The sequence below is a fragment of the Tachypleus tridentatus genome, chromosome 4 (genome assembly GCF_004210375.1).
Source record: "Tachypleus tridentatus isolate NWPU-2018 chromosome 4, ASM421037v1, whole genome shotgun sequence".
NCBI lineage: Eukaryota > Metazoa > Arthropoda > Merostomata > Xiphosura > Limulidae > Tachypleus > Tachypleus tridentatus.
The window spans coordinates 84,960,206-84,987,811 of NC_134828.1; the positions used below are offsets into that span (position 1 = coordinate 84,960,206).

At 31.9% G+C, this 27,606-nt stretch overlaps 1 protein-coding gene across 1 annotated transcript; it reads right to left on the minus strand.

Moving 5' to 3' along the window:
• Positions 1-753: 753 nt before the first annotated feature.
• LOC143248371 (nose resistant to fluoxetine protein 6-like) lies at positions 754-27,337 on the minus strand. The gene is made up of 15 exons (XM_076496733.1): positions 26,765-27,337; positions 24,694-24,923; positions 23,837-23,951; positions 22,591-22,678; positions 19,876-19,982; positions 16,445-16,615; positions 14,344-14,437; positions 12,135-12,227; positions 11,686-11,851; positions 10,734-10,813; positions 9,269-9,391; positions 7,823-7,943; positions 5,257-5,443; positions 2,824-2,966; positions 754-1,414 (listed from the first exon to the last, which is right to left on the minus strand). Exons 1-15 carry the CDS (start codon positions 27,081-27,083, stop codon positions 1,271-1,273), a joined length of 2,181 nt encoding a protein of 726 aa, XP_076352848.1. The 5' UTR covers positions 27,084-27,337; the 3' UTR covers positions 754-1,270.
• Positions 27,338-27,606: the final 269 nt, after the last annotated feature.

The following is a 27,606-nucleotide window of genomic DNA, read 5'->3' on the forward strand; positions in this document are numbered from 1 at the left end:
CGATTTATATTGTTCATTTATACTAAAATTATTCTTTTTCTTCACACTAACAAGAAGATTATTGATTACGATCTGGATAACCGACAGGCAGTAAATGAATCATTAAAACACAGTTCCAATACACAGTAAACGTGAGAGCTCTCTTTCAAGTTTTCTTACACAGCGCAAAAATCGTAAGATTTTAAGACAAATTCTTCCTACATCATAAATTTTTTATGATAGTAATTTTTCAAGAAACCAGTTTTAGTTATTTATTGCGAGACCTGCAGTTGGTGAACAAGTTATGACATTATCGGTTCTTTTAACGATTCTGTTAGTTTTTTTACACATTCGTTATAAAACCTTATTTTTCGTGTTTTACATATAACTGTGTCATTAGAATATTTCAGTCTTAAGTAAACATATTTTAAATTATACATATGTATATTTTCAACACTATATCTTCCCTTTCATAGTAATACTTGATTTCTTACATCATGTAAGTACATGTACGACAAATCGCATGTTTGTGCTTCAGGAAGTCTTTTGACCTTCTTTTCGATGAACTTCATGTAATCTTGTAGGACAAAATATAAAACTTTACGAATGTGCATAGAACAAGATATTTAACTTTAGAAAAATAGATTCAAAGTGAAGACAAAAACAAACTTACAAGAAATTTGGATGTTTTCATTTATTGTCAGTTTTATTGGAATACTAGAAACACAATACTATATCCAATTAAGAATTATACATTCAACGTATAGGAATAAAAGCGTCAAAAATATATTAGTTTATAAATGACCTCTGAATTCAATTTTTCAGTTGAATGTACGAGTGAGGAATACTGAAGTGAATAGAACACAGAGTAATTTAGTTTCAATTTTACACATTTAATTAGTATTAACCAGGATATCTGGTGCACTTTAACTGAAAAGAAACACAAGTAATGGGGTCTTAAAAATAAAATATATTTAAACACAAAGCTTTAAAATTTGAACTGTTCTAACAATATAAAAAGAACTCTCTCCAAGTATATACGTACATATATAAACCAACATATATTTCAAATAGCCAGTGCTTCTGTATGTAGAAAGATTATTTTTGAAACGTTATAAGCACACGTGTAACACCTGGTTATATAGTTTCAAATACAAAATTGGTGTGTATATTGCGATCAGTAAACAATAAGTTGAAGTACCTTTGATCTTACGTCTTTAACAACTCAGATATTTTATCATTTCAAACAATTGGTGAAGCTTCACTTCCGGTAGTAATTCCTTTTCGCCAGTCAATTGAGTTCTTCAATTCCTCTTTTCTCAGTACGTGTCCTCAACATTAACTTCTCAATCGCCAAGAATGGGGATTCAAAGAAAAGAGTAAACACGAACGCCGCTGGATAAACAACCATCAAAGTTCCGAAGTATATATATGTCTATATATGAAAAACAAGTTTATTTTTAGTAAAATACACTAATTATACAATATTTATTTTATCCATACACGTCTCTTGGTGATTATTTATCTAGAATGATGAATAAACGTGATGATATAATTTAACAGCTTACCTACAGAATCCTAGAGGAACATAAGTAATGGCATTAAAAATATGTTTTCCTTATGAAAAAAACAACAACATATTGATCTTTAAACTGTAACTCAAATGAAATAGTTAAAGTACTCCTAGAATGAAACCACAATGTGACTGACTTCGAATCTTCGTTACACCAAACATGTTCGCCCTTTCAGCTGTGAGGGCGTTATAATGTCACAGTCAATCCCACTATTTGTTGGTAAAAGAGTAACCTATGAGTTGGCGGTGGGTGGTGATGACTAGCTGCGTTCTCTCTAGTCTTACACCGCTAAATTAGGGTCGGTTAGCGCAGATAGCCTTCGTGTAGCTTTGCGCGAAATTCAAAACAAACCAAACCACAAAGTGAAATTTGTAGTGTTATACTAATTTTATGTAATACTGAAAACTCTGATACAGAGTCTCTTTAAGAGGGCCCGGCATGACCAGGTTGGTTAAGGCATTCGTAATCTGAGAATCGCGGGTTCGAATCTCCATCGCACCAAACATGCCAGCCCTTTCAGCTATGGAGAGCGTTTTAATGTGACAGTCAATCCCACTATTCGTTGGTAAAATAGTAGCCCAAGAGTGGGTGGTGATGACTAGCTGCCTTCCCTCTAGTCTTACACTGCTAAATTAGGGACGGCTAGCGCAGATAGCCCTCATGTAGCTTTGTAGGAAATTCAAAAACAAACAAACAAACTCTTTAAGAGGTCGAAGTCACTTGAATATAGAATCGTTTTGGAAAAACAACTGTCCCTCATCAACAAGATTACGTGACAAGCTATTCTTGTCAGCAAGTAAAAAATGTAATAAAACGTTGTCGATTAACGTTACTTTGCTCTTTTTAATGTTATAAATAGAAATGTGTTCAATACCGTTTGTTACTTCGCTAAAATGATCAAAACGTTTTAGTTTTATTTACAAATTAACATCAGTCGGCGCTTTCAATACATTTATTCTTACAACACTACATCTTTTATTAATCATTCACTGCAGTTATGTATTATCTAAAGTGTAAAGTTGTGTCCAAAATTTAGCATCATTGATGTTACAAGCAGTACTTCTGCCCATTAGGTTTAACTCAAACGCTTCGTATTTGTTAGTTATTGATGTATCAGTTACACCTAAACAGACAATACTGTTTAAAGCTGTGGTTGCATTGTTTCAAGTGAAAAGTAGACGTTAGGCTATCCCAGTAAAGATGCAGCTATTCATCAAAACCCTCCCACTAGTTAACAGACAAGAACAATAAAAAAAGACGTTACTGTTACCATGAAGTAATGGTCATTTGGCAGGTGCACACGGTTCCGACTATAGTAGACTTGTTGGACCAAAGGATGTAATAGATACGCAGCGAATGTTACCCTATCCAGCAGCATTAGAAACTTCCAAGAAAGAAATGTATTCAGAAACCCTAAAAGTAGTTAAACAAGTTATCAGATAATCTTGTGTTACGTTATGTTTCAGTTTTTTTTTTAATAAGAATATAAGAAATAATAATGGCACTTGATAAACATAAGGAAAAATCTTTTTTTTTAAATTACAAGAAGTGTTGTTGTAATTAATATATAACTCATTTTGTTAATTCGTTTATAATTTATTTTCAAGATGTTGTTAACAAATACGGTTAATCTTGTCCAGACACATTATAATGCACTTCTTAATGTTATATAATTTAGTCGTGAATCCAGGACAATTAGACACTGGACATCTAAAAAAAACAAACTAGGACACCACTTGTTTATTATAAAATAATTAATTAATTGCAAAAGATATGATTCATCTACAACACTATATAAACATGTAAAGGACCTCATATAAAAGACCTAATATATTACCAGTTTAATTATATGATAGCATATAAAACTATAAGCTATCGTTGGATCCAGCGGAAGTCCTATTTATATGATCATAAATGATGTCATTGTAAAGGAAATGGTTTAGTTTCATGGTATCGTGAAGAAAATAGCTAGAAAACTGACCAGATAAATCCTTTACTCTATGATATGAGCTGGGTGTTTCAAGATCTACTATATCATCAGTTTTACTTACTCCATTATATGAGCTGTGTAGATCCAGGTCTACTGTACTACCAGTTTAATTTACTCTGTATTATGAGTTGTGTAGATCTAGATCTACCGTATTACCAGTTGAATTTGCTTCATTATATAAGCTGTGTAGATCTGGGTTTATAATATTACCAGTTTAATTTACTCCATTTAATGTATTTTAAGTATGTTGCAAAGTTTTAAAAGTATAAACACTCTAAAATTATTGGGTATCTGAATATCCTACTTCTTCATTTTGTATGCGCCTCATTGTCCGGTTATCCTTAGTCGTACCTATGTAAATTAGTTCCCTCTCTTTAAAATAAATGTCACCTATCGGACCAACACGTGCAGTACTGCTCTATTTTACAAAATGCTCACATCTTGTGTGATAGCTACAGGTTAGAATTAAAAGATTCTATCTTTATACAGGGTGTTCAGAAATTCATTGTGCACTTATACATTTATTAACAGACATGTTTCAATATAGAATACAGGAGGTAAATATGAATGACAATTATAAACAATGTTGAAAGTGACCCCCGTTGGCATCAATACAGGCCTGAATCCTTATTCTGTTTCTAAACACTGCTATCAGTTGCTGGCTTGAAATAGACTGAATGAATGTTGATTACAAAACTGCACAGTGACTCTCCGAACACCCTGTATATCTGTATAAGTTCGACAAAGCGTTTGATATCAACGATATGTTATTTCTCAGAACAGACGGACGACAACGTGAAAACACAAGTTTCAGTGGTGACTCAAAATCAGATTTAAAACATCGTCCTGAAACGAGGACACATATGAACCAGCACTGTAATAGAGCAATTAAACTGTCATGTTAAAAACTATCATTTGCTGTACGAAATATATTTATTTTCGAAACAAATAAAATTGAAGACCGCGTAAAATCCCATATTCGTTGGTGAAAGAGTATCCCAAAAGTTGGCGGTGGGTGGTAATGAGTAGCTGCCTTCCCTCTAGTTTTAAACAGCTAAATTACGGCTAGCGCAGATAGCCCTCATGTAGCTTTGTGCGAAATTAAAAAATCAAACAAACCTCACTCCTGATGTCACTGTGACAGCGGACTCTATTGGTCAGTAGGTTGTTATGTTTATTAGTTGAAAAAAAACGTAATGCATATTCCAGTCCAGTTGGCGGTGGATGGTAATAGTACAATAACTAAATTACGGCTAGGAATACTTTTTGCGAAATTTCTTCAACTTCGAGTTCAATAAAGTTCCATGATATTTTGTAATCAATGCTTAACTTCACAGAATATTGCTAACATCCGTTTCTCCTATCTCTAGTACTTCGTCAAAAATATAATCTCAAGACTTACAAACTGTAATACATGTCTCACAGTAACTTACAGAACTTATTCATCGAATAATATAATCAATCTCTCAATAACGCACTGACTTCACTAACTAGCTAAGTCAATCTGACACACAAACTCAATAATGAAGAATCATTTAGTCCAGCCAAACTGAGCCGTAGCTTTAATGATATTAATATGTTTCACTGAGCTGATTTAAAAAACAAACACGGACATTATTTATTTCGCGTGTTTTAACGAATTTTTAAAACAAAATAGTTAAATTGTTTGTATGCGTGTACTAATACTATTTTGTTAAAGGCCCATTCTCTTACCTCCATATCCATAAACACAGGTCATTGTCAGCCATGCTATGGCTAGAGCCCACACAGTTCTATGAGTTGCAGCGTACAAAATGACAGAAGTATGAGTGGATTCATATCCTCTGTTCCAATTATACGTTCCGTACAACACCAGCAACAGTCCTGTAGCCGTCAGCATCCAACCTATTGCTTGTTGAAGCTTAGAGGATATAGAAAAATTATTGAGACAACTATCAGATATGAGAACTAATAATATTCACTCTACTATGAACATTTTCCATACAGTTAAATAATGGTGAATGCAATTACATTTTTATTCTAAAAATATTCCTCACATAATTCACAAAATTAATCATTGCCTGAAACCAAAATTAAAAAGGATGCTACCTACATTCTTTACGAAATTATTTCTTAATTAATTTGTATCTCACAATAGTCATACAACTGAGTCTTATGTTTTAAAGAATAATTTATCGGAATCTTCTACTTTAAAAGTTACGGCTTAAATTCTGCAATGTGGCGAACCATTGGAACATCTAACACTTGTTATGCACATTACGTAAACTGATAAGTAATAGTATTCTCCAAAGCCATTATGACCCAGAAGAATAGGCAGAAATAACACAAAAACTTTGTATATGTTATTGAAATCAAGAAAAAGATTATGAATGACAACAAAGAGATATTCAATGTGAAATTTTAAATTCCAGAAAACTAAAATAGAGCAGTATGTATAGTCACATAATACAGCACTATGCATAGTCACATAATACAGCACTATGCATAGTCACGAGGAGATTGGTAACTTAAAATATCCTGAAAGAAGTAAAATAGACAAGTTCAAAGAGGTTATTAATTCAGTTTACAAATAACAGCAACTAAACTATAATTTGTAATGACTTAAATATTAGATCTGCTTGTTTAAATCATGTGTTTATCGACACGAAGAAAGCTAAAACATCGAAATATAACTCACAGAAAACAATTAAAATGTTTTCTCGATGCTTGTATGTCAAGAAGGGCACTTAAATACAGCCAAGAATTTTGAATAATTTTAAAATCAGACCACTTTCTCATCACTTGATTTCATTAACTTAAAAACGCAAGTAATTACATGCTATGGATTTAATAGATACGCATAACTGAATGATATTTTTGAAAGATCACTACCAGTTTATTTTACTTCATTTATAAATATAAACATTATGAATGCCTGGTAGGTTGCTCTGCTTCCAAAATCTTATAAAATATTATATTTTAATTAATACTACCATTCAGTGATTACAAAATTAAGTCATTCCTAAGAGGCTATCACTTAACGTGTATGGCTAAAAACATGGTTATACAGTAATCTTTGGGGTTATCGTGCAGTTTAACACTCCTACGAAAAGACGTTTCTAGTCCTGATTTCTCCAAGCTCGTTTCCCTGGCTGTGGTTTCGCTAGATAGTAGATAGGGACAGTGGGAATCTCGTTAATCCATTCATTAATGGATTTAAATGGCAATTTCATTTAAATACAAAATTATTAGCCTAATATTAATAACCTTTCAAGTTGCTCTGGGGCCTATTAGGCCCCATTTTTCGTAGGAGTGTTAACTTACAAATTAATATATCCTCTAAATACCGGCATTGTTAAATCAAAGTTATACAAGCATTGTTGTGGCATTTAATCCACATTGTTTAGGACGTTTATAGACTTAACTATAGGTATATATTTTAGTAACTAAATGGCAATTGTTGGTTTAATAATACTTCAGAATACACATAACAGTAAATAATCACTTATAAATAACGAGTGCATATGATTTATTAACACTACAAGTTTTCTAAGAGTAACATTAAAGTAGGGCGTCAAATAAATAAAAATATTCGTGTTCAACATAACGTAATTCCGTATATTTAACCAGGCTGATTTATTTATTATATTACATATCACGATTTAAAATAGCTGGAAATTTGAATTTAGAAGTTAATCGATATGTATCAGACTTATGATATTTGTAACAAGATTGATACATAATTTTCTTTCTTAACACAAATATATTTTAATATGCAAACAACAATGCAATTTATAATAACGGTTATTAGAAATAGTTATTTATATACAAGTGTTTTACAAACTTGTAAACAAACCGGGTCGTCTGCCTGGTCTGAAACTGAATATTTTATCGATGGTTCACATATAAATGAATTAATTATATGTTAATATCTATACAAATCACTATTTCTCGCTGTTTACACGTGAGTTTTTCACAGACAGGATACGTAATGTCGTCGTAGAAATATTAACGTCCGAAGTTAATACCACGTATGATTGGCAGTTTTAGTGATATTTTGGTGCTTAAAGTATATGATAAACCAATTTGAAATTACTTCGTTTACTTCTTTTGGAAAAGTTTCGCACTTGGAAAATTTAATACATGTTTTATTTCAACTCTAAATAGGCATCCTTTTCGTTCATGTTACGTGAATGTCTTTTTTCAATCGCCAACACGAAGAAAACAAATTAATCGTCTCAGGTTAGGAAATCGACAGTAAAAATACAACTTTATCCTGAAACAAAATTGTTAAACTTACGGCTGATAGTCTAATTTTTTGTTTCTTAGAGATAATGCACCCCAATGTGACGCCAACACAATAGGCTCCCAGGTGGGTGTAAGGTTGGAAGTAGATCCTCGTGCAGAATTCCCAAATGTCACTTTGAAATAAGATATGAATTAAAAGGTATGCAAGAAAGAGCATGTCTTGCTTTTTGTTCTTACGTTTTAAACAGGATAATAATAAATTAAACTACAAAATAGTTTCACTACAACAATAAATTTCAGTTTTCAATCACAACAATGACCAGTCAATTCCACTATTCGTTGATAAAAGAGTAGCCCAAGAGTTGGCGGTGGGTGGTGATGACTAGCTGCCTTTCCTCTAGTCTTACACCGCTGAATTAGGGACGGCTAGCGCAGATAGCCTTCGTGTAGCTTTGCGCGAAATACAAATCAAACTTCATCTCTCTCACACAAACACAAAATGATATTCTGAACAAACTATTACGCACAAATATTTTATTTTAACTTAAATAAATTTATAAATACACACACATATATTGTTACGTATTATAATTTATCTCAGACGAGATTCCAATTTATTATATTACGTATCACGATTTAAAATAGTTGGAAATTTGAATTTAGAAGTTAATCGATATGTATCAGACTTATGATATTTGTAACAAGATTGATACATAATTTTCTTTCTTAACACAAATATATTTTAATATGCAAACAACAATGCAATTTATAATAACGGTTATTAGAAATAGTTATTTATATACAAGTGTTTTACAAACTTATAAACAAACCGGGTCGTCTGCCTGGTCTGGAACTGAATATTTTATCGATGGTTCACATATAAATGAATTAATTCTATGTTAATATTTGTACAGTTCGCTGAAGGGGTAAACTATCTCTCGCTGTTTACACGTGAGTTTTTCACTGACGAATATACGTGATGTCTTCGCAGAATTATTGACGTCCTAAGTTAATTCACTGAAGTTAAATGTTTTGTAATGTTCTAAATTTATAAACGTTCCTGGTCAAATATCTATAGCTTCCCAGTTGATCAATGTTAATCACAATTATAGCTTCCGTTGCTCATGCTATACCAACAGTATCCAACTAACAATACTAAGCCGTTTCTCCGCGTTGTGTTGATTACGTTTTATAAGCTTTAAAGCGAGGTTCTGAAAAGTTCAGTTGGCAACAATGTAAAACACATATTGTTGATTCTTAGACTCGAGAATCGTCTACAGATTTAAAGAGCAGGCGGGAATTTCGCAATACACATTTAACAACATAAGTTGCATGCATTTATAAATATATATTAAACGGAAACAAACATAGATATTAAAATAAATATATAATATTAGATTATTTACAGTACGCACTACAACGTTACCAAAAATAAATTCGTTTAACTTAGTTAATTTAAAGCTAACTTGAAAATAAAGAAAAGGATACATTCACTTACTCGCCATTAAGAATCCCATACAGTCTCGTAGCGGGATAGTTATAAAAGTAGGTTATTCCACCAGTTATTACCATGGAAACGAGAGTAAGCATTGCCGTAACAATAAAACCTCTAACGACGGACCTCGTGAGAGTAAATTTCAAACACAATTCCAATTACAAGATTTTACATAATGAAATCATTGAAATAGCAAATATTTATACATGAGAAGAGTAAAACGGTAATTTCATTTTAAAATGACGAAAATAATAGAAATCGTAATTTTACTAAAACTACTGGCTTAAAAAAACAAAAAAGGATAATATAATTTATTTACACATATCGAACACTATCCTTACAAGTCTTCCAGTAGTAATATATATATATTTAGAATTTCATATAATACACTACTTACTACATATAAACTAAAATACCTCGAGTGTTTAAATAGCATGTAACTATAGAGGTCAGGTTTAACCATTCATTATTAGTTCACTTGCTGGTAATCTGTTTACAATCTTTTCATTCTTTTTCAACAAAACATATAATTTCATGGTTTTCATGAATAAAGGAAAATTTCACCAATAAATATCGATATATTTACTTTAACAGAGTTATCAAAGTAGCATATATTTGACTTAATAAATGTTAAAAACCACAATACTTGCTTAAATATATACAAAATAAATCACAATGTCTAAAATTACAAACCTCGTAGTTGAAAATCTTTTTATCTGACATCTGTAAAAATTCTACTTTTTTGGTATTAAATAATTGTAGAAGTACTAATATGTTTAACTTAACAATTGTAGGGAATCGAAACACGTTTAATAGCAGTGGAACTAAAATGTGTCGCTTAAGTAAAGAGAAAAAGAAATTTTAAAACGTAATGTAAATATAATTTTGTAATTCTTGCAAATGTATATCAGTTTCAGTTTTGATTTTTATTATGTACTTTCGCATCTTAGGCTAATATCTCGCACAATAAGATTGTAAGAACCGTTTGAATCAAAAGACGAGCTATGTCTTCAGAGAAAATAAAAAACTTTTATTAACATTTACTTATCACCTTTTTACCTTGTGTTTTTTGAGGTGCATCAAACACATTGCGTCCTGAGATACAGATGTAACATAAAAATTAATTTTATTTTTTTATTTGTTAAACCGTTTTAATTATTATACAATATTGCGCTGAACGCTTTAAGTTGTTTTTTAAATATATTTTCTTTGTTGTTGACGTGTGCTATTTACAATCCACAGTATTTAAAATCATTTCTTACATAATAAGTTATTGTTAAGATTGTTGCCTACATACATGATTTAAAGTAGTGTTCCACACATAAACAAATTTATATTTCTCAGAACATTGTTGCCTAATGAAGACCGAAAACTCGCAAATAAAAGTATTTTAACATAAAAAAACGGAGCGTGTGTAATTCTAAATATGTACTTATTTTAATAATAATAGAAACACCAATATACTTACTTTAACAATGGTAGAAGAATCAACAATGACAGAATATGGAACTGAAAGTCATTTGCAAGATACCAGCTGTAGTTCAAGCACTGTAAGAATATTCAGTCATCTCGTTTTTTAATGCTTTATAAGTCATAACACAACAGTACATATTATACGATCAATAATATATTTCAGTTTCAATAGGCAGTAATTGTTTTGTGTACTTTTATACAAATTACAAAAGCAGGTGCTTCAAACGGTCAAAGACTAGAAATAGACATATATATGTTATGATTTGGTGTGAGTGCTTAATACATTCCATTGTTATAAAATTAACAGAAACCGAAAATTAACGATGTTTATTTCCATATACGTTTCGTACTTTATCGATTGGATATTGCACAATTCGTGGATGCTAATAATTTTAACATCAGCTATGCAAGTGGCATTTACAGTACATCTTCACATGGGCCATGTTATGGTTGTTTCACTAAGTAAATTTTCAAACTTCTCTTGATAACATCAGACATTCTGAACATTTTCCAAACATTGCTCTTTCAAGCCTCTCACATTCACTTCTGTTGAAGTTGTAAAATACTAATTATTATATTTTTCTGAAATATTTCTCCATTAAGCCAGGCTCTTTAAAAGTTATTGCAAATATAGAATTGAAAATTATTATTATTTTCCAAACCATTCCTTCTGTCATTTCTGTTTCTAGTTTCTGCTAAGAATGTAATATATTTTTGGTATTAAAACTGACTGATAAAAACATGTTTGAAAATATCTGTTTAACACTGAATGTCTTAACCAGTTTTGAGACATCATTAAAAGTAAAATGATAACACTTGTGACTCGTTCAAAATGGAATAGGTTATTGACCTACACTGACCAAATCACATGGGCTCCAGCTGCGTCAAATGATGTTTTGTCATTCTGATTCAAACCTGTTTTCAGTATATTATTTTTATTCACTTACCACATCCTTTGTTGATACGAAGTTATTAATGAAGAGCAAGTTGGTCCACCAATGCTTCTGACAACCTTTCACAACGTGATCAATACTTTCGTGCCACAGAGGACCAGAACCCAGTAAGGGGATTAACATTGTGAAACAGATGGTGAAGGCAAGCGGGGGTGCTAGTCTAAAAAGTAGCCGAAGTGCCAAGAAATGTTAAAGTATGAAACTTTTAAACTTGGTAAAATGTATTAAAAAAAACAATAATTATGTTGATCATTGTATTTCTAATTAATTATCGTACTTACTTATTAAAGTGCGTTCTACAATATTACGTTACATTTGTACTTCACGCATGATTGTCTTTCTGTTATATCAGAGGCAGAGGAACACAGGAGCTTTTATAGGGATAAAAGGTCACATTTTCATATTGAGGACTGATTAATAAATTCCTATATTTATCTACTAACCTCCAATATCGATGGACCACATATATTACAATATTCAGACGTTCGTGATTTTTCTCTACAAGTTCCAGAGTCACGTAGAAAGTGAGTAAACCACTAAAGAGAGAAAATACATACATATATATTACAACTATTGTAATTTTAGTCTCTTCATTTTTGTCATAACATGTTTAAAAATATTTTCAACATATTTTCAGTTGACGTACTATGGAAATATGTCGTCAAATTTTAAATAAATAAGCGCTTTTTATAGTTTCACAATCTTTTCGGAAATTACACAACTGTCGTTTCACAAAACAAGAAAAGTTTAAATTTTTATTATTACACTAACTGTACTATAAAAAATCGTTAAAAGCGGTAAATTAAATTGTGATAAAGGTAGAACAGAGGGTAAAAATTGTATTTTTCTTTCTTTCTTGGGATTCATATCTAAGCTTTAGAAACTTTCTAGTGCTATTATTGTGCTGATGTTACATATTTAGAAAATGCCCACGTTGTTTGTAACATCAACCGGCTCCTTTTTCAAAGAGTCTTAATTTTAAATATATTCTTAACAACTAAATCATAAAGCCTTAATGGCCAGTTTTGAAGTAATCTCCCTCTTCACAGAAGTACCAACTAATGAAGTCTGCAGGATAGTTTTAGAACTATATATCCAAGACTCCAACCCATTGATACACATCCCCAGCAACCAATTAGCAACTCTTACAGAATTCAGTACCATTAAAACTAACTTTATATTCACTGACCAAAACCACTTAAGAATAAATTACCTAAGTATGGGTAATCCCGTGTCACCAGTTCTAGCCAACATTTTTATCAAACAGATTGAATCACGAGCGATCAATTCAACCTTACACCCACCACTATTCTGGTACAGGTATGTTGATGATACAATTGTTGGATTCACATCTACAAATACACACTTATTTTTTTCAATCACGTTAACTCGATACAACCCAACATTAAGTTCACCTGTGAACAGGAAAAAGCTAACCAGGTAGCATTTCTTAATCTCAAGATCACTAGAATTGATACACAATTCAAAACAGAAATCCACAGAAATCACCCACACTGGATTATACATTCCCTGGGACTCAGCATATCAAACAAATTAAACATTTAACGTATTAATAAACCAAATAAACATAGCCACAAAACTATGTTCACCCGATAAAATTAACGATGAAATCAACAAAATAAAACAACATTTCATCAACATCAACAAATTTCCTCAAAAAACCGTGGAAAAAATTATACGCATATGACTAGACCAACAACAAACAACAATAAATTTCAATATAAAACAAACTACAAAACCTTATACCGCTGCATACCATATGTTCCCGACATCAGAGTAAAAATAACCAACATTTGGAAAAAAACTTATAACAAAATACCACATTCCAGTAAACACCAAATTTATTCAAAAACCAAGTACAAAACTAAAGTCCATACTATGTAAAAACTACAATGACAAAATCAACACCAACATAATTTATAAAATACAATGCATCAACTGCCACGACTTTTATATTGAAGAAACAAGCAGAACAATGGAAACTAGATTCAAAGAATACGAAAAAAAAAAAACACCTTCACACGTTTTTGAACACTGCAAACCAAATAAACACAAGCTAATCATAGAAAACACCCAGATATTAAGTAGGGAAACAAATATAAACAAACGCAAAATTAAAGAAGCCCTACATATACAGCAACTAAAACCAAAATTCAACCAATATAAAGGAACATCTTTATACCTATACTAATTAATAACCTGGCATCCACCTGCATCGCCCCCTACAATCTCGTACCTGTTTATATTCTTGTCCCTAAGACGTGTCCGTCAACGGTAACATTCAAACTCTTTCTTTCTTAACCTGTAGATGACCTAGGAAGGTCGAAACGTTGTTCTCTCCTTATCAGTAAAAGTGTTAATATCCATACCAGCCGTTCTGAGATACATTTCAATTGTTTACTTTTCTGGAACATTGTTGAGTCAGTGTATAGTTATTGTTATTTCTTCTTTCATCGATTTTTATTAAATTTGATTGGCTTCGAAAGACCACACCTACATTATCTGAGAGAGAGTTGTGCCTTTGCTCTGCTTTCAACGTTTAATTAGAATGATGAAGTTCATTGTTGTGTCCTAAAAGTTAGTAAAGAGGAAGTGTACTTACTTGTAACTTAAGTTCTTCAGATACTTTACCTGAGGAAAAAGAATGTATCCACTGCTACGGTTCCATTCATTAAAGGCTGAGATAAGAAAGAAGCTACAAAATTAGTCGCCCCAAAACTGTCAGCTGAAAACCGAATAGATTTGAAGATTGATCAACATGAAATATTTTTCAAAACCAAAAAGACACTCGTAAGATGTTTCTTTAAATTAATACGTTCTATTATCTCTAATGTATTGAAACCTAATGAGCTCAGTCCAAACCTTGAACAAATTAAAATAAACGCTAACAGTTATGAATCCTGGTGCATTGTATCCATTTAAATGTCTCTTTTAACATACTAATAAAAGCACAAGTTGAGTAATAACATATTTTGGGAGAAAAATTGAGTTTTGGCAAACAATAACACGAATCTGAAAATTCGCAGTAATTTTGATAATAATGGTAGGATCAGAGTAAAATAACTATTTTTTGCAGTTTTCTTTATAAATTGACAAACATTTCAGACAAAAAATAAATAAAAAAAAAGGCCCTTGCGGTACAGTGTCAAGCCTAGAGACTTATTACGACATAAAATGGGTTTCGAGAACGTGGTGGGTACAACACAAATAGTCCAATATGTATCTTCGTTCTTAACTTAACCAAAAAACAAACAGAAAATAAAGACGTTTCGCACTTTGGAATTTTATAAAATTTTAATATGAAATATGATGCATTATTATAAATATATAAATTATATCGTACTCAAATTCGACCGTTGATACCAAAGTTACTGTGAATTTCCAGTTTATAGTGATTTTCTGTGAAACCCAAATTTTTCTCTCAAATAAATATTATCAAATAGATAATAGCTTTTTAAGAATTTTGGTTTCTTACAAAGTGCATTTAATTGGATACAATACACCTCGTTTCATTCCTGTTGTTATTTGTTCAAGGTTATGCCTAAACTTCTGTATACTGACTGGACCATTTGTATAGAGCTGGCATACAATAAGTTTGGATATAAACGGTGAATAAACCATACAATTTCAAAACTATAACAAATGTATAGAAACAAATACAATGCACAGTGATTACAAAGTAATCAAACGTAGATGTCTGTGTCATATAACATTGAAATAAATAAATCCGATTTCATCTTATGTATCAATGCAAGATAACTGAAATGTTCAATACGCTTTCCATCCAATTAACAGGGCAGAGTAAATCCCATTGATTGGCGTACCAACTATTGGTCCTAGTTTCCTTGGTTCCCACTTAGTAAACAACCCCCAAAAAAAGCACTTTAAAACTGTAGAGGGATTGATGGAATGATAGTAAAATTCCACTCACAGTAGCCTACTTAAAAATTAAGAACAATTAACTCATACAGCTAAACAAGAAACAATTTAATATTGTATTCCACATTATTTAAGATACGATAGACAGTAGAAGAATGAATATTTTCAATGATGTACATCACGTTATATTGAAGATGATTTGTTTTTGCTAAGATGTAGCAATCCTATAAACGAATGAATGGCTACAGTTCCTAATAATATCACGTAATGAACCAATAGGGTTTCAAAATCATTGGAAAATTGTACACATAATTATTTCTTTTCATAACTATGTTCTTCTACAAACTGTAGTTCATATCCAAACTTATTTTGTAGTTTCATGTTGTCAATAACACAAACAGTAGAACAAGTTAGTTTTTTTTTGGGGAAGCTTAATTGTTATATTGAAGTAGCGACTTTCCTGACAATTATACAAAAATCTCTTTTTTCCATTCCAAGGTTCACCATATTACTGGGTCAAAAGTTGGGGGTGGGACACGTGCCTCCAGTGCCCTCCAATTCCACTGCCTACGACAAAGAGATTGCGCAATAATGAAAAGATTTAAATATCAATCACAGGATGATAACTGTTACACAACTTAACACCTACACGTGTTAATAAGAAATGTTATTACTACAAACTTACACCATGTCTTGCTACTCAACTGAATAATAATGAATTAAAAGAGGACAACTTATACACTATATATAATTACATAAAATTAGTTTTAGATGTTACCTTTAATTGACATGTCATCACTGGACAGAAATTTTAAAATTCATTATGTTTTGGAATAACAATCGTATAGCTTACTGAAACCCTGGTAATTGATGTAAAAATATAAGTGACCCCAGATAATCCACAAAATCGAAATCAGACGAATTCCATGAAGTGCGCCTATCGTGCGTGCACTTGACTTTGTGCTGAAGAGTTTCTTTGAATTTGTGTAAAGAGAGAAGGCCAAGAAATATTCCAATGAGGTCCCTGAAAGGTTTGAAAAATAAAATATGTTTTAGTATACTCATCACACACACACACGTGTACTATATCACTAAAATTATTGGGATTCTCAGCTAGTAATGGGCACCCCACTTAAATTTACATGTAAATCTTACAGTGCAGATTCTGTTAGTGCACAGAGATATATGTTTGCAGGTTTCATAGATGGGATGCACAATGGAAGCTGTGTATCGCAATCGTGAACACAAATCCTTGGATATCCTAGAGTGGTAATTTTGGTAAAGTTTGTTAAGAAAGAGAGAGAGTTTGAATGTGACTGTTGACGGACACGTCTTAGGGACGAGAGTATAAACGGGTACGGGATTGCAGGTGGATGTAGGGTATTAATTAGTATAGGTATAAAGATGTTCCTTTATATTGGTTTAATTTTGGTTTTAGTTGCTGTATAAGTAAGGCTTCTTTGATTTTGCGTTTGTTCATATTTGTTTCCCTACTTTGTTTTCTATGATTAAGTTGTGTTTATTTGGTTTGCAGTGTTCAAAAAGTGTGAAGATGTTTTTTTTTTTTTAGTTTCTTCAATATAAAAGTCGTGGCAGTTGTTGCATTGTATTTTGTAAACTATGTTGGTGTTGTGTTTGTCAGTGCAGTTTTTACATAGTATGGACTTTAGTTTTGTACTTAGTTTTGAATAAATTTGGTGTTTACTGGAATGTGGTATTTTGTTATAAGTTTTTTTCCGAATGTTGGTTATTTTTGCTCTGATGTCGGAAACATATGGTATGCAGCGGTATAAGGTTTTGTAGTTTGTTTTATATTGAAATTTATTGTTGTTTGTTGTTGGTCTAGACGTGTACGTATAATTTTTTCCACGGTTTTTTGAGGAAATTTGTTGATGTTGATGAAGTGCTGTTTCATTTTGTTGGTTTCCTCGTTAATTTTATCGGGTGAACACTGTTTTGTGGCTGTGTTTATTTGGTTTCTTAATATGTTGAGTTTTTGTTTTGTTTCATGTGCTGAGTCCCAGGGAATATATAATCCAGTATGGGTGATTTTTCTGTAGATTTCTGTTTTGAATTGTGTATCAGTTCTAGTGACGTTAAGGTTAGAAAATACTATTTGGTTAGTTTTTTTCCTGTTCACAGGTGAACTTAATGTTGGGATGTATCGAGTTAACGTGATTGAAAAAACTAAGTGTGTATTCTGTAGATGTGAATCCAGCAATTGTATCATCAACATATCTGTACCAGAATAGTGGTGGGTGTAAGGTTGAATTGATCGCTTGCGATTCAAGGTGTCATAAAATATACCTAATTTCACCAAGACGCTGAGAATAACGGTCTATTCCATCAGACATGTTCGCCCTTTCAGCCGTGATGAGAGTGTTTATAATATGCAATCAATCGCACAATTCACTGGTAAAAGAGTAACCCAAGATTTGGTGGTGAGTGGTGTTGACTAGCTTCCTTCTCTCTAGCCATACACAGCTAAATTAGTGACAACTAGTGCAGAAAGCACTCCTATAACTTTGCGCGAAATTAAAAACAAACTAACAAACCATCAGACACCTTCTCAGACCCAGATGGAGTCAACACTTGTCACGTACCAGCTATTGGTGATAAGTATAAATAACAGAATAAAAATTATGATTGTTTGTTTGTTCGTTTGTTTTGGAATTTCGCACAAAGCTACTCGAGGGCTATCTGTGCTAGCCGTCCCTAATTTAGCAGTGTAAGACTAGAGGGAAGGCAGCTAGTCATCACCACCCACCGCCAACTCTTGGGCTACTCTTTTACCAACGAATAGTGGGATTGACCGTCACATTATAACGCTCCCACGGCTGAAAGGGCGAGCATGTCTGGCGCGACTGGGATGCAAACAAAATTATGATTAACCCTAAATTTAACTCTTCTATATAATTAAAAAAATAACGTTTTTGTGTACGTGGAAAGTTTTTAACTTCATTCAACTATGTTAAAATAAAATAAGAAGTAGGAAAGTACCATCAAGGACACCATATGTGTAAAGGGGAAAATAAATAGTGCTGTACTGCATAAGGAAATGTATTCTAGGACGGATCTGTTATTCCTCTGAACCATGTCTCGTACAACAGTGTTTACGTTTTATGTATGCCACGTTTATCGACACTTAGATTACTGGTACCATCACGCAGTTAAACTTAATTGGTTGACCAGATATACGTCTAGCGAGTCTTAAGAGAGTGTTTATAATATCAACCAATCGCACAATTCATCAGTCAAGCGGTTCGTCATTCGTGACTACACTATTTTTTAGAAATGTTTCTTTTTTGTACTAAAGATATGAAATAGGTTTAGCCTTCAAATCATGGAAATGACCCACAAGGCCATCAGATTTGTTCAGAGCTGTTCTTACGTGAGTAACCTAAGTAGGTCACTAACTGTTTTAATTACTTTAAATACACAGCACCACCTGTATGTTTAATGACGAATTTTGTGCATCAGATGTAAAATATGGCAACCAATAAATGAAAAAAAAAAAAATTTGTACGGAAGTTTTGCTTTCATTACCTTATGAAAATAAGATCTTAGCTACGAAATATTACACTTGTTTCTAAAGTTGTGCCATCCCAGTATTTTCAGCAATATAATGTATGTATCTTTATATTTTTTGACATGAAAAAATGATGTTGCCCTCGGTTCTATGTTGAACTAAAAACACTTTCTTTTCTTCTCAAAAACGTTGATGTATGCATGTGAAGCAAATAAGTTATGCAGATGTTATTTATACTTGCAGCTTTTCTAGTTTTCAATAAGTTCCTCGCTAAAATCGGGGGTTCTATTTCTCTCCGTGGACATAGCAGATAACCCGATGTGGCTTTTCCATACGAAAACACACACTTTTTCAATTAAGTTTCGTTAGCTTTTCAAGTCAGTCAGTTTGAGACAGTAGAATAAATACGACCCTACAACTGCGAAAGGACCTGACAAAGTTAAGAATTGCTTGCAAGAGGAAGAGACATAGAACTTAATTTGTCTGAACTAAAAAAAACAAAACAGTTGTACTATAAAGTTAAGTTAATAATACCAATCAAATCATAATAGAAGCTATAGGAAAATAAATGTAGGTGACCCAATTACTTTTCATATGGGGAAGTAGCATCTCTTGTAGTTAGGCCACTAGTTTGAAAACTTTTATTTTTTTAATCACTTGTTTCTTGGAGTGTTTGTACTACTTTTTGTTGTTTTTTACTATAATTGTTTGTGTTCTTGCAGATTGTAGTAGTTATAAGAGAATAGTCTACCTACGTTTGGAAAAGATACCAGTAAACTCCGTCTTTTCTTTCGTTTTTCTCAGGCAAATATCAATCGTCGTGGAGACAAGAATAAACAAACACACGAGAAGAAGAACAACTCTAAGGAATGCAACATAAAATATGACAACATTTTAAAATCGTCAAAACGCATAATGTCTGTAATATGCTATATTAACCTCTCTACCAGCATCGAATCTGTAATGACTGCATTTACCTAGTTTTACCTTTGACAATTTTTGTCTTGAGAACTTTCTTATTTTAAAGCACTACATAGATCTAATTGATTTAACGCTATTTTTATTTATTATGAAAAGAACGCACCACAAAACGTGAGCATTTTTCTATATGCTACTTCCTAGTAGAGTTTAAATTATAAATAAAAAACAACTCCTTGCTGAAGAATAAAAAAGAAACGATAGAACTTGGAACACGTGCAACCTTACGTGTCATTTACCTCGTTTCGTGCTTTGAAAACATTAAATGGAAATTGTATTTTTGACAGACTTAAAAAAGCATTATTAAAAAACTGTTTATATATATATACACGTCAATAACAGGTATATAAATAAAATATGCTAAACATTCTTTAAGCAATAATATAATTTTTCATACTTAAAAGTGTTTCTCCATTTAAAAATACGGGGAGAGGGATCGTAATACCTAATACTCTAGTTACGACCAGAAAACAACTTGTAACATAATGTAAATCAGGCACGTTATTATCAGTTACGTCATCTAAGATGCAAATTATTTATCATTCTGTTTATACAATAAATAATTTTCGTACACATTCTTGGCCAATTTGTCATTTTGTAGTCAATTACAGTTTCTGATGCCTCCTATTATTTATAAACTATAATTTCTTTTCAAGCACATCTCACTACTTTATATATATTAATAGTAAAAACGAAAACGATTTTTCCTTGTATAATGAAAGATAACCTTTATTAATTGTTTCAGTTGACTAGTTTCAGTAACACAATTATCACCATCAGGTCTTCATAAGCTAATAAAACCTTTTCTACTTTTAATGTGCACAAACCATGATTACTAAGACCTCAAAAGAGACATCTGGATGTGTCCATAATTTGAAGAGTAATCGAACGAGACACCGCTGTTGCAAATTTATTAGAAGTGTTCCGAAGTGTAATTAACAGATGTGAAACCGTACTCTAGCTGATTGCTTATATACCTGAAAATGGCAAGCTATCATCTACAAAACAAATAGATAACCAATGTCTTCCGAAACTGGTTCATCAGAATCATAGGGTCCTTACTCTGAAACTGAATTAGGTGTCACAACAAAAGTCTTTATTGAAATAGCTAAAAGCAGACTTCATAAGGTCGGCCTGTATGCCAGAAATCTAAGGAGGTGCATTAACCTCAATGCAAGTCACAAAGCAACTGATTTGCGAAGACTTCGGGAGTTGACCCAACAAACTACCATATACAGGGTTATATACTTTATATACATATATAAATGAGTCCTATTTCACCTTCAACCGGACAACAAATTTATATCAACCTAGAGAGAATATGAAATAATAAATAACTATATTTATACCCAAATGTAACGCATATAATAGATGAAAGTATAGTGATGGTACAAATAAACACTGGTAGAACTACCTACTTCTGTGTCTTCAAGATGATGTCATTAATGTCTCAAATTATATGGAACACACTTCTATGTAATACTATTTACAACTGGTCCTTACTTTACTCTAACGGATGATAATTCCTACTTCTAATATGCTAAACTGATCGAAACGTTCTTTGAACAGTATATTAGTCAGCATCTCAGAGGATTTAAGTCCTATGTAGCATGCGCCAGATGCTCTAAGGAAAGCATCAAAATCCACTTGGTGACTCTATGCGTTAACAATGCCCCGGAAATAGCTTTTTCTGAAAAATAAATTGATGTTTTTTTTCAGGGTCTCATCAATAATGTGATTTTAAACAACAAAGGGAACTAATTATCTTTGTAATTTTATGCACATATCATCAAAACCAGTCTTTTCGTGCAATTCGTGGTAACCATATCATACACTGTCAAGACGTAAAGCCATCTCTGCCAAAATTTCATTTCTCGATCGGTCAACGGTACATTTATGAGTTTACAACGCTAAAATACGAAGTTTGATTTATCACGGTAAATAGAACTTTCACAGCCCATTGTGTCGTTTTGCGCTAAAGGATAACAAAAACGAAATACTCATTTACGAGTATAGAATGAATAGAAAACTTTTGCGTTTAAGACCCCATGAAAAATGATAATGTGTTTGATTTAAAAAAAGAAAATGAACTGAGTATGCGTGGACATGATTAACATCATCTTGCAAGAGGATTTATCTCGTCATTGCTAAAATATTACAAATCCCAATTATTATCTAATTGTTCTTTACAATACATAATTTAACCTATTTATTTACGAAAGTAAAACAAATAATTTTTAGATTTAAAAATAAAAAGTTTATTAATTATCTGACAACTTCGTTCTTACCTAAAACTCAGATTTTATTGATATATTAGTATCCAACTGATTACTTAAAATGCCTTTTTAATTATAATTATGGCTTCTTTCACTTAAACCTATTTCTCTCTTATCATAACTCGATTGAGTCAAATGTTTAAATATCTCACTCTCGGTGAAATTATGACACGTAAAGTTAAGAACTACGAAAAAATACGCTACATAAAAACTCACCCTACTATTATCTGATGTGTATCTAGTTTCATCTCCTCTTTCTCTTCGCAATGCACTGTCTTACTTGATAAATACATCCACGTGGCCACTGTTAAGGTTTGTTTTCATTATAAATGCTAAAATAAGCTAAATAATTCTAACACTTCTCTCAATGTCATTGGAAGTATTCAAATTTAAGAAATGTTAACTTCTGGTGAACCATATACAGCCAAACCAAACTAAATCCAGTTTTTTGTTTATTATTATAAAAAGCTTGGAAAGTAAAGTACGTAGTTAGTCACGTTGCACACGAGTTTTTTTATCCATTTAATTTTTCTTCATTTTGTTTTATACACTATCTTCTACCATAATAGAGGTGTTTACAACTGAAACCAAAACACGGCTTTTGTATTATATTTTCAGCTAAAATATTATAGCCTTTGTATCTAGTCAAATAAAAAAAAGATACTAAACTAAAGTTAACTTCTTATTTATTAATAAACAAAAGGAAATGGAACTGAGAAACTTTTATTCAGAAACTACTTCAAAAAGGGACATAAAATTGAATATGATATTTTTTTATGGTTTGAATGACATTTTTTCAGCTAACGAAACATGATGATTATTAATTATACTTGTTGCAAGACATTAGTATTAGGCCTATTACAATTTTCAACGGTACATTTATTTTAGTGCCACTGTGCTTCTATGTCCAATAAGGTCTGTATTAAGCGAAACATTATAGGCTTAATACTAATGTTTTATGAAAGTATAATTGATTGGCATTTAATATGCTTATTCAACACCTCACTCAATATTGCATTCCAAGTTATATTCTTTTGTTTTTGAGTAATCAACCCACATCACATACTCTTTACTCTTTAGGCTAATAGAAAGGAATTGCATTAGCTCTGTTAATTACTTTATTTTTAATTTAAGATATTACCAGTTTATTTCTACAAAATGTAGGTTATAGTACTCGAAAGTATAATCTGAACGTAAATTATGTTTGCTCTTCACTCATTGGCACTGTCAAGGACATAATTATGAAAATTCAATTCTTTATTTTTTAAGTATTTATTTGTTTCTTTCGGTGTCGTTTCAGAATTATATCACTGTTAAAAGAATAAAACAAAACTGTGACGGCTAAAATAATTATTTCCTTTTATTATACGTCCAGATAATTCTTACATCAACCGTTTTATCACTACTCGTGTACTGATGATAACGCTAAATATTTAGAACTTGTCAAGAATGAAATGTTTACCTCTGTCTGATAATTTCTGGATGTCTTCCACTGGACAAGTTGATGGTAAACAAATTCCAATACGGAAGGAAAGATAGCTGAAATACTGCGCATCTCTTGATAAAATACTGAAAATCTGGAAAACATTTATCAATAAATTGGAAAGTTGTATTTTGAATTTTAAAATAATACAATTACCTTGTGTTAAGCCTAGCCATTTCACATTTTGTTCACTTCACTTAAACATTGTACGACGCTAACGTCACTCATCTTTCCAACCATATTTTAAAATGTTCACCATGTTCAGGCATTCACTTAAATTTATATAAGTTATGTACTGAGTTGGCTGACTGCCCATGAAAAGTTCCTAAGCATTAGTCAACTACTATTTATTTACATTTTTTTAAGGTGTTGAAATTATGATAAAGGTATTTAGTGTAATTTATAATTGTTTTCGATATTTTTTTTATTTTCAAACAATTCATTTTCAGTAAATATTTATTTGCACATACAGTACTTATATATGTGAATGCGTTAAGCCATATTTAATGTTTTATAGAAAAACCACATAAATGGGTAGTTGTAATCAAATTGAAGTTAATTGCTTTTCAATATTAATTTTTTATCGTTTGATTGCTGTATGGTACTACTGGTCATACTGTTTAATTTTCTTTGTACTAACATATTAATAGTGGCCCTCTTGTTTTGAGATAATGACGAAACTTAAAGGCTTAAGTAGATATAAAAGGTCTCAAAATAGTTAATTCTACTTTTGTTACCTGATGAAACACATTTGATATAAAACATTACTTGTGTGTATAACTTAAAATAATATAGCTCACGTCTTTGCATAGCGGTAATTAGTTTATAAAACATACCTTGTCAGACGAAGTAAAATTCGTAAACATGTCTAAACGTTTCACAATGCTTTGAAATCGTGGACGTGGTGGTAGAACAGGTTGAAATCTCAGAGTACAATACTGACCCCTAAATCCACTTGTGTTATGTTCGGCATTTGTTTTGATATTAATACATTCGTCATAGGAACCAAAAGAGGTTACAGTACCAGTAACGATTCCTTCGGGTACCTTTCCTGATGCATCTATCACTAAAATTATCAATAAATTTGTGAAAATATGGTACACCTTCTTTTAAAGCCAATAAATTTATCAGACATTAAATTAAATGCACTGTAGTATCACATTGGGTGAATGGAGAAAGGTTTTTATGTTTTATATACAGTAATAACATCTAGAGCGAAAGATGCTTTCAAAATAAAATACTGAAGTTAGAATGTAATACATAGACAAGTTTTGACAAAACGATAAAGATAATATTATAACTAGTTTGCTATATAGAGGATTTCAGTTATTTTCATTTAATGATTGTTATATTTGTGTGCAACTAGATAATGAAATATTGTCAGGTTTACGAATATTTGTGAACTGGGATTCTTCTACAGTAGAAGTCTATGACTTGGTAACGATAATTTTGAGCAATTAAAGTACAGCACACTATCCACATGTTTTAAAATAATATATATTTAAAACAAGTCAACAATACGTACAAAATATTCTTTACACTATAGGAAATCACTGTCGTATCTAATTTTCATTCTTGTCAAGAGTCCACACAGGCTAAGACGATTAGAATCCAATTGACAAGACGAACCAGTTTTCTCTATTTTGTTTCTTACTCTAGAATCTGCAATATATTCATTTTCGTCATTCTGTGGATTGCTACAATTGTTTCTCGAACTTTTAACAGTTATCTCCTTCTCATTAAAATCCACATAGAAAACCATTTTATAAGACAAATTATTTTCCTTATCTCAATTAAACTGTTATGGCAAATCACTTGCACCCCGGATAATTTCACATTTTCCTTTTTCTGAGTGAGCTTTCACTTGCTTGTGCTCGCTTAGTCGTCTATATTTACATATTGTTCACCGAGTCCTCAAATTTTCTATAAAATACGCAACGCTCTAATGGAGCAATACTCGCTTAAGATACAAGAAAGTACCAAAGATTCGAGTAACGTGGCATCAACAATACAACAATTGGTTCACAAATACAAGATACGACTCTTACCGAGTTTTGTTTGTTTGTTTGCTTTTGAATTTCGCACAAAGCTACTCGAGGGCTATTTGTGCTAGCCGTCCCTAATTTGGCAGTGTAAGACTAGAGGGAAGGCAGCTAGTCATCACTACCATTCGCTAACTCTCGGGCTACTCTTTTACCAACGAATAGTGGGATTGACTGTCACATTATAACGTGCCCCCACGGCTGAAAGGGCGAGCATGTTTGACGCGACGGGGATGCGAACCCGCGACCCTTAGATTACGAGTCGCATGCCTTAACACGTTAGACCATGCTTGGCCACTTACCGAGTTACGTAACCAAATTTAACATAACATTACATTTAACTCTCTTGTTATAAAAAGTAAATAATCATTAAATATTAACATACCAAGTAAAGTAAATAAATTCCTAAGCTAAACGGTCTTGTTTGTCTGACAAATATATATATATATATATAGAATTATCACAGATTATTCTGTCAAGTAAAAGTTATATATATATTATAGGTGCTCTTGTCGCCGGAGTTAAAAACTCATGAGCTATTATTTCACTATTTAAAGTGAATGCAGAGTAGACTAAGTGGTTATAAAATTATTATTGCTCTATTAAACGTTAAACAGCCCCCCGCTAGTACAGCGGTATGTTTCCGGATTTACAACGCTAAAATCAGGGGTTCGATTCCCCTCGGTGGGCTGAGCAGATAGCCCTCTGTGGCTTTGCTATAACACACACACACTAAACGTTAAACAACTCTTATATTACATGAGGTTACTTATAACTTGATGTAATGATTTTATGGATTTTAATTATTAGGACAACACTTAACTATAGTAGAGATACATTAATATTTTTATTACTATAAGCTTACTTTTCACGGCCCATTTTTTGGTCTTCACAAAACCTTTGAGTAATGAGGTTATACTCGATACGCAAGGGTTGGAAATGTTGGTGTTTCTCAAAAACTCCAATACAGTACCTCCGATCTTATTAACTATGAATTGGGCAGTTTCTTGGCTTTTTGTTTCCATTGCCTTCCAAATTGTGAGTGCATACTCTTTGTTCACAGTTGAGGGTTTTCCCATCTTCATTTTAAGATTATTCCAAACAGGTGAATTATCGACAGTGTCAGTGATTGTTAAGGACCACAGCATAATTACAAAGAAAGTAAACAAGCTAAGTAATTTCATTTTTACGAATCAAAAACTCTTAGTACGAATTAAAACTGAAACAACTTGATGCTTTTTGTTCAGTGATTTTGTCAATTTCTATGCAAAAATCATTGAATACAATTCACTAAATGGGTATCATACGCAGTCTTCAGAATGAGTCTCGTTTGTACTTAACAGATTTACAAATCTCTCGATTCACAGTTCAGAGAAAGTGAATGTTAGCTGTGGAAACCACTGTCGCTTTTGCGAAGTTAAAATAGGGCAACAGCTGTGATATTTGATTTGTAGGGTGATATACCATATAAGCATTCTAGTGCACTTGAGTCCATTATATAACATAACTTATTCTTGGTCAACCATTTACATTTGAATGTAAACGGATAAAATGAATCTGATTGGCTTGTAACTTTTTTAATGTCCCACTTTTTGTAAAATCGTAGTGTAAGACACAAGCAGTCGCGGAAGTTCATTTTCCTCTGCTTTGTACAAGTGATATACTTGACAATATGTCTGTCGAGTACGTGAATAATAATATAAAAAT